The sequence below is a fragment of the Primulina huaijiensis genome, chromosome 17 (assembly GCF_012295235.1).
Source record: "Primulina huaijiensis isolate GDHJ02 chromosome 17, ASM1229523v2, whole genome shotgun sequence".
In the NCBI taxonomy this organism is placed as follows: Eukaryota; Viridiplantae; Streptophyta; class Magnoliopsida; order Lamiales; family Gesneriaceae; genus Primulina; species Primulina huaijiensis.
The window spans coordinates 1659234-1672656 of record NC_133322.1 but is presented as its reverse complement, the minus strand read 5'-3'; the positions used below and the strand labels follow the sequence as shown (position 1 = coordinate 1672656).

The 13423-nt window shown below is 36.0% G+C and overlaps 1 protein-coding gene and 1 pseudogene across 1 annotated transcript; both read right to left on the bottom strand.

The window, feature by feature from the left end:
* Positions 1 to 1805: 1805 nt before the first annotated feature.
* LOC140963070 (scarecrow-like protein 15) lies at positions 1806 to 4457 on the bottom strand (annotated as a pseudogene).
* Positions 4458 to 6751: 2294 nt separating this feature from the next.
* LOC140963648 (protein RGF1 INDUCIBLE TRANSCRIPTION FACTOR 1-like) lies at positions 6752 to 8728 on the bottom strand. Its single transcript, XM_073423049.1, has 5 exons — positions 8547 to 8728; positions 8235 to 8411; positions 7860 to 7934; positions 7546 to 7686; positions 6752 to 7355 (listed from the first exon to the last, which is right to left on the bottom strand). Exons 1-5 carry the CDS (start codon positions 8547 to 8549, stop codon positions 7005 to 7007), a joined length of 747 nt encoding a protein of 248 aa, XP_073279150.1. The 5' UTR covers positions 8550 to 8728; the 3' UTR covers positions 6752 to 7004.
* Between the last annotated feature and the right edge of the window lie 4695 nt (positions 8729 to 13423).

Genomic DNA, 13423 nt, shown 5'->3' with positions numbered 1-13423 from the left:
AAGATTAGTCCCCTTTGATTGTTTAATTTTCAAGTAAACTCGGGCTATGACATTATTTTATCCTTGTTATGGAATCTTAACTACGTTCGACAGACCCACATTGCACATTATAAAACGAATAACCGAAGATAACGAACAAATTTAATGTGAATCAAACGTTTTCTAACTGATTAGTACCTTAAACTAAAACAAAGTTTTCCGAGAATATAGGTTAGTTATACCTTTTGATTTAATCAGTCATGATCAACATCATCCTTGGATTCTCCAAACCCATTCAATGAATTTAATCAGCCATTCCGATTTTGCATTTTATAAAAAAAAGAAAAAAGGAACTATTTAAAATAGAAAATAAAATAAAATAATTCAACTATCCGGGGGCAACCTGCATTATTATAATTTATAGCAGCTGGAGATTTAATTAAAGCAATAGCCATTTTAATTATGGCAGTCTTATTCATATATGCTAAATATGGCCAACGTAGATGTCAAATCCATTGATAGAAATGGTGAATTGCCATTTTTTTAATTACAAAATTGGAGTAGGGTGGCTAGGTGGTGTGGGGACTGGTATTATTATTATTTTTTTTTTATGTTGGTGTTCATCTTTTTCTAAAAAAGATGTTTATATCTAATAATAAAGATGGGAGATTATTTTTGCTTTGATATAAGTTTGAAGTACATATCTTGTGAGAAGATCTTAGGAATCTTTATTTGTGAGACGAATCAACCATATCGATATTCACAATAAAAAATAATACCTTTTCATGGATGACCGAAATAAGATATTCGTCTCACAAAATACGATCCGTGAGACCGCAAATTTTTGTCATAAGTTTGAACCCATGTTATGTCTTTTTATCCAGTGACAATGGCACCAACGGCCAATTTTGAGAAAGACCTCAAGTTTAGAATATTTTAAAATTGAGGAAGGAATTGTAATACTAATGTCTTATATTTTAAAAGAAGAAAAAGACCCTCGATAAATAGATTTTAAAAAAATTACTATGAAATCCTCTCACAATTAATTTTATGAGAAGAGTTTCCAGCATCATTTAGTCTATGAAAAAAATATTACTTTTTATGTAAATATAGATATGATCAACCCGTGTCACTGAAATCTAATTCGATAATACTCAAAGTCTTTGTTTAAAAAGTGCACTTAGCGTAATAATAATGAGTGGAGACTTCCAAACCTAAAATAATGATGGGATTGTCCAATGGCAATCGTGGCATGTGATTTGATTTGGATGCAAACATTAAAAATGTTTAACAAGCACCAAGTTCAATGTATTGATATTCTACAAAAGATAACGAAAAAGATTTGGAAAAAAAAAAACCATAACCAAATTATTAAGTAACAAAATATCGATGCTATAATAATGAAGAATAGAATAATAATCACCAAAACTATCGAAAGGGACTGATTAGACCCCTCTCGGATGCATGTACAAAGGCGGTTTTTGCTTTTTACAACATACTAGGGGTTGGAAAAGATAGAACAAAAGAGCTTTTCAAAATTGAGGCAAATTTGTTCGGACGTGTCCGAGACGAAATATGACTAAAAACCAACATAAAACAAAGTTACAAGAAAGAACAAACTTCGACAAGTTTCATGACGAAAATGGAAAACTTGAATGACCAAATTAGCTATTTTCCATAAAATCTACTACAAGGATCCTATTCTCCATAGGAAGGCATACAAAGAACAGAAGTAGAGTGTATATAGTGGAAACAACACCGAAAAGACAGATGGATCTGTGTTTTCCTAAAAATTTAATGAAATGTAAAAGTTATAAAACAAAATATAAGGAGAAACGGGCTGTTGCCAAGAATCAAACAGCGCACATGATCAAGATTGATATGCTTAGCAAGAACATGAAATCGGGTGACAGGTTAAATTCTTCAGTTTTCTACGTTCTCCTTAAATGGAGACAAGATACAACTGAATGTAGCGATTAAGAAGGCAGTTAGAAAGAACCCACAATTCTCAGTGGAAACTGATCCACGACCCCTGTTCGACAACAAGACAAAATACAACAATTCATCTCATTCATTCCTAATATGGAAATTAACAATCTGCCTGAGATATATAACTTCAGCAAAAGTGAATATCAGGCAGGAAATTTCATACAATTCAATGGATTGAAGCATGAAGTTGAGATTTCTCAGTGGCACCTTGAATATTTCAGCATCTCCAAGCTGATACAGAAGCCAGCTCCTTGTGTCGCCAGCATAGAACAAGCGCCAACTGCCTCTTCTCCACCTGAAATTCGCGAAGAGAGGTCCTTTTCACCACACACTCGGCTTGTGATTCAGTGAAATTGCTAAATGGTACTGGGGTGAATCCTGATGAATAAAACAGGGACCTCCAATGCAGAGTCTTTTCAGGAGAACGGAAACGACTTGTCACAATCTGCTTGATTCCCGGCTGGAACAAGGACTTTTCAATCTTATGTCTAGCATCCGATTTCATGTTAATGGCATCAAGAGACTCAAGAAGGTTCGAGTATGATTGGAGAGCTTGGATTATATGGTTGGCAAGTGGAAGATCAGTTCTATCACACCCTCTGTCCACAGAAACCACTATTTTTGGTGACAGCTGCTTTACAAATTGAAGAACATAAGGCACTGGTAGCTTGAAAGTGGCAAATGAACCAACCGGGAGACTCACAGCAAATGCCACGTTCTCGGATACGTCAAAAGGTATACACCATGAAGAAGAATTCAATGAATCAATGTTCAGAACCTCAAACTCTAATTCAATATTGATTTCATTAGCAAAAAGGTAAAGGTTTTCTTGAATGAGGCAGAGTTCTAGCCGATCATGGGTTGATGGAGACGCAAGGGCAGTGATTCTAAGGGACACCGTGCCTCCCCTTCTAAATGAAAGCTCTTGCATAAGTGATGCCCATTGTACACCATACCCGATATCAAAATCAACTATATGAACTCTATTAAAACCTTCCAAAACTTCAAGAACCGCTTGATTGCAAGTAAAATTGGTAAATTGCGTGAGAGGTGAGATTTCAGAAAAAGACTTATATGCACCAATTTGGAAAATGAGACTAAAGGGTAATGGTGTAGCCGTTGAAGAGTTTAGATCGTTACCATGTAGGACTAACTCCAATGCCTCCTTGAAATACAAAGCAGCCCTTTGAAAAGGTTTATTAAAACTAGAGAGCTGGTGATTGAGCCGCGCCAATATCGCCTGCGCAAGTACTAAATTCCCCGTCTGGACCAGCTCTGCCGCCTCATAAAGCTGGTCGATGATAGCCTGCTGTTGCTGATCACATTGTCCTAATCCATCCCCGCCAATGTTTGGATTTGGATCCAGCCCTATCCTTGCCAGTGGCCTCTGGTGCAGGTAAAGTGGAAGAACCTGAGGATGCTGAGAAGGTAGCTGTTGACTCCCCAAAAACAGCTCTTGCCCAGTATCCAGAAACAAGCCTTTCGGGAGTTGACCACCAATTTGGAGGCTTACACCACCAGTGACCTGGCCCGAGTTGTGCCTTTTTGCATGAGGCGGCACTAAAAGGTTCTGTTCTTGCTGTTGTGCGGGGAAAAAAAACGAAGGGTTCTCTGAGTTATGAATTACGTGCTGATTTACTAGCAAATGTGGGCTGAAAAAGGCTCCAAGATTGTTAGAAACTGAGCTGCTCATTATATTGTGAGGATTTGAAGGTTTGATATCACCGGGTAAATTTAAAGATGGGTTTAAAGCTAAAGTACCAATCTTTTCAGCAGTAAACCTGTTATTGGGGAAACTTGAACAGTGAATAAAAGCAGGATTTGGGGGCTTCAAACTCGTCGTACCAAACTGCGCAACAGAATCTTGCTCGGCAGCCCCAAAAGCGCCGCTGAACTCGACATCCGACAAAGAGCCGCCGCTGATTTGAAGAACCTTATTCACGCCGCCCACTGAATGGTCTGTCACATCCCCCATGATCAAACGGAGCATGGACAGTTCTTGGCCAGAAGACACGGGCAGGGGTTCCGACAATGCACTCACCCAATCCTCCATAGCACATTCATCTGCGGAGGCTCCGCCTCCACAGATCTCAATAGGCGGTGGAACAAGGATGAGCACAGAATCAGCTCCTGCACTAGAGCTTGTGGCAGTAGTGGAGTCTTGCCGCAATTTATGAGATAAGTCTGTGTCCGAAACCGCCGTCACCCCGGCCGTGTCAGTCGAATCCACCCCACCGCCACCACCGCCTCCGCCGAGGGATTTGGACAGGGTTGAATTCGACGTACTCCAGCTAGAAATTCGAGCAGAATCCAGGACAGATTTGGGGTCACGGAAACAGTTTCAAGATACAATCTTTCTTGAAAATTATCTCACCACCACCAAGATGAAATTGCAGAATTACGACCAAAACCTGTATCTTCTTTCACGACTATATCCAAATCCACTTCTCCCTCCACTCTAAATCAAAGGGCAAGGACTAGCCCTTCATCTATAACGAAAGCCAAGTCCCCAGCTTTCTCCACCTCAAGAAACCAGCAAAAATTTAGAGGAGAAGAAACCGGCCAAATAAATCAAACAAAATCCATAATGAAACCCACAAAACATAAACTTCCCAAATGCAGAAAACTCGAAAATATGAGTATATACGTGCATGTATATACTTGTGAAAGCAAGATTTTTACAGCCTAACCACTCGTTAATTGCAAAAACTAATCACGAACATGACATTTATCCACATCGTAAGACTTGGTTGTGGAGATTTTGAAGTATTCTTGTCTTGGTCTCCCCTCTAAATGCAGTACTCTCCGTGTTTCGGCCATAGATGCGTGCAACATAAAAAAGTAGGAGAGGGCCACCCTTAAATTTCATCTCCTCTCTCTTCCTCTGTTTTTCCTTTTATTTTAATCTTTCTATTTTATATTCATTTTATTTATCTTTGACCTTTTTAGTTAATTTATTTATTTATGTAGTTTTCTTGCAAGGGATTCTTTCTTTCGCTAAACGCCACTCGTCGCGGTTGTTCCTCACGCGCATCTCGCCCTACTACATAGATAAAAAAAGGTTGGAGAGATCTCGATAGTTCGAACTATTTGTCACTGTTAAAGGTCAACAAAGCTCTATTTTCAAATCGATTGATAGATAGCCTATAGATAGTCGTACCCTGGGCTTGATGTGCCCTTGTATAGTCTAGGGTAATCGACGAAGGCTCGCAAGAGGTTTATTTTCTAGCAGAACAATAACTCTCTTTTAAGGATCATAGTCTCCTTTTTCTCATTCGTAGCAAGTGAGGGAGCGAACCTCCGCACTTCCGAGATTAAGAGATTATTACGTTTAGTCTTTTCGGTCCAAAGTCGGCCGGTAAGTCGAAGTTGGACCTGACATGGAGAGTTGCTCCACTCAATCGTCAACTTTTCGCTACTTTATCTGACATAGACCATTAGAATAAAGATCGTATCTTATTACCCCAATCAATGCGTCTGATAGTTCCTAAACAGGATTCGTTGTTATGATGTTCAATATTCAAATAGCAAACGTGTTCAATTGGAAAATCTTCTTAACGGAAATACCAATATTGAGATAAATTCAGATTTATTCCTTTCTCCTAAGAAAGAAATCTCCATGACACCAAAGTTATTTACTCTAAGTGTTTCAAACTTAATATAATAGTGTGTATTGATACCCCTGTAAGAGCCCGGGTCATGGATGACCCGGGATATCAGATGGATTCCCAAATCAGGGTCAATCTGCAGGATGGATTCTTCTGAAGCCGGGCAGGTGCAAGCCTGGGCTCTACTACCCGGGCAACCAGACGCCCGGGCTCTTATATAAGCCCCCGGTAGACATTCTAACCGGGTCACCTCGATATTAGCACCGCACTCGAGTACACTAGCAGAATAGGATGTGGGCGACTGTCCAATCTCTGACACTAATCCAAGTGGTTGACAAAATCAGACAGGCGAGATGTGACTAGTGTGCGATTGGACATGTCAGAATATAGAGTATGCTCAACCGCCTTACTATAATTAGTAGGTAGCACGAATAACGAGGTCATCATTACATTCTCCTACTATAAATACCAGGTTTCATCTTCACATTTACAATTCGTTCATTTTATTGCCTACACTCTTACACCAATAACACAGCCATTACTTGGTTACATTGGTATTTTGTTGAGTCATTCACTGACTTAAGCATCGGAGTGGCCACGTCGGACACCCCTTCGACGCCCATTCATGAGTTCATTTCATTGTGTGCAGGTTACAGCTAAAGCCATATTACAGAGATATATCTCCTTGCTCTTATTCCCTTCATTATCTTGATAGCAGATCCGGTGGAGCACTCGACCCGACTCATCTATTTCACCAAGATCGCATCATGTATATATCGACTTTCAGAAAAATATAAAAGACCCACATAAAAGCAACAGTCTCGATATTGCATACACGCAAGACAATCTAACAATATCCTTGTAGGCAATACTAGTATCGTACTATATGCCACAACGTACACCCCCACCATCGCTGGTTCCACAGCTTAATGTACGAGACGTGGCAAAATGTGTTTATATATATATATAATTATTAAATTTTGTGTTTTTATTTGAATAAATAGCATTTTGGAAAATGGTAATCGTCGGGTTTTGAAGTTTCATCTTCAATGTAGCTTTGGGCTTGGAGATGTCCTATTGATTCAGGGTTTTGTAATTGTGCAACAGCAACCCAATATAATTATTATATTATAATAATTAAGCTTATTTGGGAATTATAGCATTAGACTTGAATAATTAATGTTTGTTCAACAAAACAAACGTTTGAGCCACTAACAAGGGTGAAATGGTCATTGGTGAAATTTGTCCCATTCCACTGCCAAACAAAAAACAGAGAGTAGAACCCGTTTAAAACTGTGCATTAAAGGGATCACAGGCCTGCACAAGGACAAGAGATGGGCAGGCATCAAAAGTTTGGGTGTCCTCCCAAATTGCCCTCCAAAAATCCTCAATTCCGATCCTGCCTCGAACCAACTTCCCTAATTCAAATCAGTAAAGTGGAGACCTGTGAGGGGTACCCTTCCTACGGTTCATCATGGCATCGGACATCTCCGAAACCGGACCACAAGCCGGTCTCAAATTGGACCGGATTCCGGAAAGGTTGCTCCGTTTCTTCCTCACAATCTCTGTAGTAGCTGTACTGGAAAGATTCCGGCACCCCACAAGCCCGGCAGCGCAGCCGCTACTGGAACCGGACTCCGTCTTCGCCGAGCCGTCCGGCTCGAGGACCGAGTCAGGTGTCATTCGGCCGTCGTCTAAACCCATTTCAGGCAAGGCAAGAAACTCACATTTGCGGAGATACATGGAAAGCTTGCGACCAGATTCCAGAACATGTCTCAGCTGAAGCAAAAACAACATCAACGACAACCTAGATGAATTGAAAATATAAAATAAAAGTAAAATCAAAAGGGTTGAGATATCAAGGTTTTGAAAATTGAAAAACTTAACCAGGTATTGTGAATTTCAAGAAACCCCGAGCGATTTTCACCGGGATGGCGATAAATTTTCCAAAACAAAAAGGAAGAAAAACCTTGCAAGAGACGGAGCAGAAGAGATATGATTCTTGCAGATTTCTGTCACAGGTGATGCAGAGGCTGCCCGAAACCCTGCATGGCCTTGTCTGTGGCCTCTGATTTAAAAACACCACTTTTGCACTGTTTGTAGTGTAAGACTGCAGTGAAAAAGCGATAAAGTTAAACGAATCCCGTTTCAAGAAATCGATCGATATCGTGAAATTTCAAATAAAAGACGAACTTCAGCGTGAAAAATGAAATTGGACATAAAATTTCCATTTTGGTTACGTGGCGTAATAGGTATTTAAAGCTCTTCTCGATCACCAATTACCTGAACTTTTCCACAGTCCATGAGTTTATCTGCATCCGCTAGCCTTACGACATTGTGATACACATACCTTCTAATCTGAAACAATTCAAACCTATTTAATTTACACTTACATATGTAATCAGATTCATAAATGCAAAAGACGACGAAAAGCTCAAATATGGTGAAGATTTTAATGATAGTTATAGCAAGCCATCATTAACAACAACGAAAATAGGGTTTAAATCAACACACATGATCAAAACTTCACCAAAATCACAGAAAAATTTGGATTATGTCAAGACAACAAGTTTCAACTCAGCTTACTCGATCATGAGAACGAAAAAAAAAATACACAAGACGTGCAAAATTACAACAATTGTGGTGAAATGAACAGACCTGTAGCAGCCTGTGAGAGCGATGATGAATCAAACAGTGAGGGCAAATCCCATCACAGCAATCCAAACAAAACACATTCTTTTCGTTCCTCTTCGCTTCCTCGTGAATTATGCAAGCATTGAAGAATTTCTCCGTTAAAAGGGTCAAAAGCCACCGAGGAACTTCCGAAGTATCCAGCTGCAAGAATCAAAATTCAAGAACCAGTAAAAAAAAAAAACAAATATTCTCATAAGTTGCAACTGATGTTTGATATGAAGTGCATTGAAAAATAAATAAATAAACAACGAGTGGAAGAGAAGAGAGAGATTCCACCATGTTTAATGAATAATTTCTTCAGATTTGAAATCTCAGTAGTATCTATAGTATAAATACAGAACAACAGGATACATAGAGGGAGATTGGAAGTAAGAAAATAGAACGGCGCCTGCAGAGTGGTGTTACCGATGAAGGAACAGGAGTGGAGGAGTTGGCTTCATTTAAACTTCTTAATATTATTTGCGGGATGCCTGCAGGTAGTGGCGTGTGTTCTTTGTGGTGCTGCTTTGTGTAATTTTAGTATTTTTTTGTACTTTTTATCTGCGTGTATTTTTTAATTTTTTTTAGGTAAAAAGTTACGTGAGACGGTGTCATGAGTCGTATTTTATGAGACATGTCTCTTATTTGGGTCATCAATGAAAAAATATTATTTTTTATTGTGAATATCGGTAGGATTGACCCGTCTCACATATAAAGATTCGTGAGACCGTCTCACAAAAGAACTATTCATTTTTTTAAACATTTTCCTTCTTTTACCCGATATTTTTCTGTTCATACCGCATAAATCTTGAATTAACACTGTAATCCAAATAATGTTTGTCACGTAAATCACGTTGGTAAAAATCTGTGCGACTGACTTGTCCAACGATGTATTGATAGGAAGAATATTATCGAATAACTATCGTTCAAACTTTCACCAACTCGGACACCTATACGTTTCTTGAATTATAATTTTTATTATTGTTATTTTGGCTGAAGAAGCTTATCCATGTTCTGTACACTCTAATATGCTTAATCCAGAACAAATTTGGATTTGAGGTAAATAATTGGTTTTGGTTAAAAAATATAAATATGCATATTTTTTTGGCGTAAATGTTCAAAATGGTTCTTTTGTTATTAAAATCGCTTGATACATTCAATGACAGGTGATAATTTATATTTTTGTTTATTTTACATTATAAATTGAATAAAATAACGATTTATTATATAATTAGTTTAAATAAAATATATTAATAAACGTTACATCAGAATATATATAAAAGATCCAATTGAGAAAAATAACAGCATCAATAATTTTACATTTGACAGATGTTTTAAGTAATTTACTGACCATGATAGCACAAAATATTTGTACTTTAAAAAGCATAAAATTTCTTTTTCATATATGAATTCTGTACGGGTGAGTTTAGGTTAATGTATTCAAAATCGCAGATTTCAAATACTTAATTTGAGATTCATTTGATTATTAGGATGAATTTATTTTAGATAAATTTCAAATCTATCATTGTGTTGTAAATAGTAGAGAATATAAATAAAAGAGAATGATTTGGAATACTTTACTCATCATTTGAGACCTATATTGACCTATATTTATAGAGCAGATTTACAGAATTTGAATAGTTGATAACATGATAAAATAAAAATCTTATCTCAATAATCATCTATAATATCTTATATATAACACTCTTCTTTAGATTATTATCGACTCAACTTAGCTCAGGTAGTCTAAGTAGGAAAAAAAAAGATAGATTCCAATAAAAAAAATATTTTATTCCGAAAAATCGAATGATATGAAGTTAATTAATACGTATAATTTTTTTTGTCGAAAATCTTATACTACCTGAACTAATTTTTTTTTAGTATTAGATTTTTGACTCCCCCGTGATCATATAACAACTAGTAATAAAATTCTTGATATTGATAGCAAGCTGTACTAATATGCAGATCTTTAAAACATTAGGATTCTTCTAATGTCTTTGTTTGCTTACATTAGGAGCCAAAATCCCCCATTTATCATGCTCCACCACCATATAAGAATCTTGATTCTACAACTAAGTTATAAAACTAAAACCTTTTATTTTATATTTTCTTTAAAACAAAAAACAAAAGGTGGATCTATCCTAATGATAAAAACTTTAAATTAAAATCAAAATAATTTGATACATATCATGTTATACTCTTAGTCCCAATTATATTGACAACATTTCTTTTTTCGTTTGTGACAAACGAACAGAGGATCAACGAATCCAAAGATATTTTTGTTCCATTTTTTGCTTCTTCTTCTCCCTATGAATTAAACTTTTCTTTGTCAAGTCTCTATAATCCAAGTACTTATGGCCTGGACAGACATCTTGGGTTCGAGATCTGGGGAGGCACGTACTCCACTGCCAGGAGTGAGAGTTATGTGAGTGGACTACATGGACTATCATGTGAGTTGTGAGTGCCGGACCCATAAAAGATAGGTCCATGAACCTTACAATAAAAAGCACATGTTTATCTCTCCATCGAATCAAATATCACCATCCAATTCGAATTAGTAAAAGCAATGTCTTCTTGCAATATGAATTCCAAACATTCATGATCTTCGTCTATCACTATACCCTTCCTTGTCTACGAATGCTTAGGTATCCACACTAAGTTTTTTCTCGTTTGAACCTCTGTCTTCATAAGTCTATGCCATCCTAATTTATAGACGGAGCAATTGAGCCTACAGTTAGGCTTGGTTTGTTAAAAAAATACAAAATGGTAGCTTAAGTTATTTCACAGAAAACTCACACATCCAAATATTTAAAGAATGAGTGAGTGTAGCTTTGTTTTTTAAATTAATATTTCGATTTCCCCTTTTTTTAATACTGTAAATCAAAGGTCATTTTGTGTATGAAAGACGAAAATGGCAAGTGAAACGGACATGTAAAGGTCAATTCCCACACATAAGTTCAATGTTGATCCCAAATCTCATAGGTCCGACACCCGATAAATGTTATTATGTTTTAGTTTGGTTTTCAGAAAAATGAAAATGTCAATCCAGCATATAAATGCAAAAAATAATAAAAAAAATCTTTTGTTTGATTAAATGAACTGAGTTCAAAAATTTTAAAAACTTAATTAACTTCAACTCCTCAATTCATTTTTTCATGGTTATTTATTTTTTGTTTTCTTCATTCGATTATTTTTTTGGGTACTTAAAACACCTAAACTTCCACTTCTTTTTTCCTCTACACAGTCTGAGCTATGAAAATGCACAGGACCATTAATGGGCTTTTGTCTTTGTTCGATAAAAATAATGAAATTTATGCTTTGTACAGAGATACAAAAGGCAAGAAAATACAATTGTTTCACAAATAAGGAACACAGAGGGGCAGGTGAATTTGTGTACCAATTTTTTTTTTCAAAAAAATTGAGTAGACAAATTGGAGTTTGGCAAGATGGTACAACACTTTGTATGCATCGAGTCTCTTTCTCCCTCCCTAGCCACACATCTGGCCATCCATATCATTATAAGTACATTTGATTTGACATGGTAATTGTAAATGAACATATTTTTGATATAAAAAATAATATTTTTAATGAGTTGAGACTGAATATCTGTCTCACAAAATTAGACAGTGAGACGAGTTCACAAGAGTTTTGTGTATTTCTATCATGCTATAACAATATAGGAAAAAGGGTTTTTCGTCCCTCCACATTCGTTAAGTTCGTCATAGTAAATCGATTCAATAATGTTAATAAAAATACTATCATTGTGACAAAATCTCATTACATTTTTTACGGATTTAGTGATATATACCCTTTCCTGCCAGGGTAACCATTAATATAGAAATGAAAAGATTGTAATCCAATTTTGGCTCAATATTTATTTATTCCCGTATATCTTTTTCAGGTCAAGGATATATTTGGTGCGAGAAAGAAAGTATACTATATAACTATAATCGTACGAACAAAACGAATCACCAAAAATTCCAACCCAGAATTGGGAAAATCAATCGGACATCTTTAAGCTTGTTAATCGAAGCCCAAACGGTTTCCAGATTGGCATTCAGTTTGGGTCCAAGCTAAATATATAAACCCATATGCATCCATTTACATTGGGTCAAAGGTTGAGTTTGAGAATGACTATGGAGGCCCAATATATCGGCCCATGATGTAGCCCATATACTTTTTGGTCAAACGACTAGTTTAACAAGGCCTATGGAGGCCCAATATATCGGCCTATGCAGGGGTGGGTACATTGTATTGCATATGGAAGAGCTTGAATCGATTACCCATTTTTCTTTGGATTAGAATTTTTTTTTTTAAAATTCATAAAAAATATTCAAATAAAATCTGAAAAAATCGAGGGTTAAGTAACTCGACATGCACTCGAGTCTGGTTAGATCGAGGGTTAAGTAACTCGACATGCACTCGAGTTGAATTCGATTTTAGTTTATTCTTTTCCAATATTAGATCTATGAGGGAAATACTTGAGCATGATATATTATTGAGTATACTATTAACATGCAACATATATATATTTAGAGCCGCTGTGAGATTTTTCCGGCCAAAAACATTATGGTCGCTAAAACATTAGATATTATTAAACGTAGATCGTCTTAAAAATTTCACTATTAATTATGGATCAATACCATGTTTGTCCGAGCAAATAAATTTTGTAAAATTAATATGATTTAAAAATTAAAGTTCGCTAGTTATACCAAAGCATGGCAAAATGTCGATCATATTTATGTATAATAAAGTACACACACAAAACAAAATAGAAAATAGTAATATGATTTGACAAACTTTAATTTCTTCGAATGTTATTAATTAGACAACATATGGGCCTGCTTCAATAAATGCAAGATACGTACTTAACAATCGAATGTCTTTCGTCAATTAATTCATTTTAAAATAATAAAAATTAAGTTTAAATATTATACTATATTTATTTTAAGAATTATTCGTTTAAAAAGGTAAGTACACAAAAAGTAACATGGAAAAAGAAAAATCAGAAAAAGAATTGATCCAAAAAATTTAATTAAGCTATAATTTATAACATAATAATTTTAAATCAGCTTCGAATTAATATATCCTATGAATATAACATGATGGGGTTTCAAGGAAAGATCAGTAATTAGCATTAATTACAAAATTGAAAAAAAATCTCTCCAAATTTT

What these genes read in the sequence shown, in the direction of transcription:
- LOC140963648 (XM_073423049.1), bottom strand. An exon ending in GCTCTCACAGGCTGCTACAG is followed by an intron (nt 7,935 to 8,234) that starts GTCTGTTCATTT and finishes GAATTGTTTCAG; the next exon opens with ATTAGAAGGTATGTGTATCA. An exon ending in TCTGCTCCGTCTCTTGCAAG is followed by an intron (nt 7,356 to 7,545) that starts GTTTTTCTTCCT and finishes TTTTTGCTTCAG; the next exon opens with CTGAGACATGTTCTGGAATC.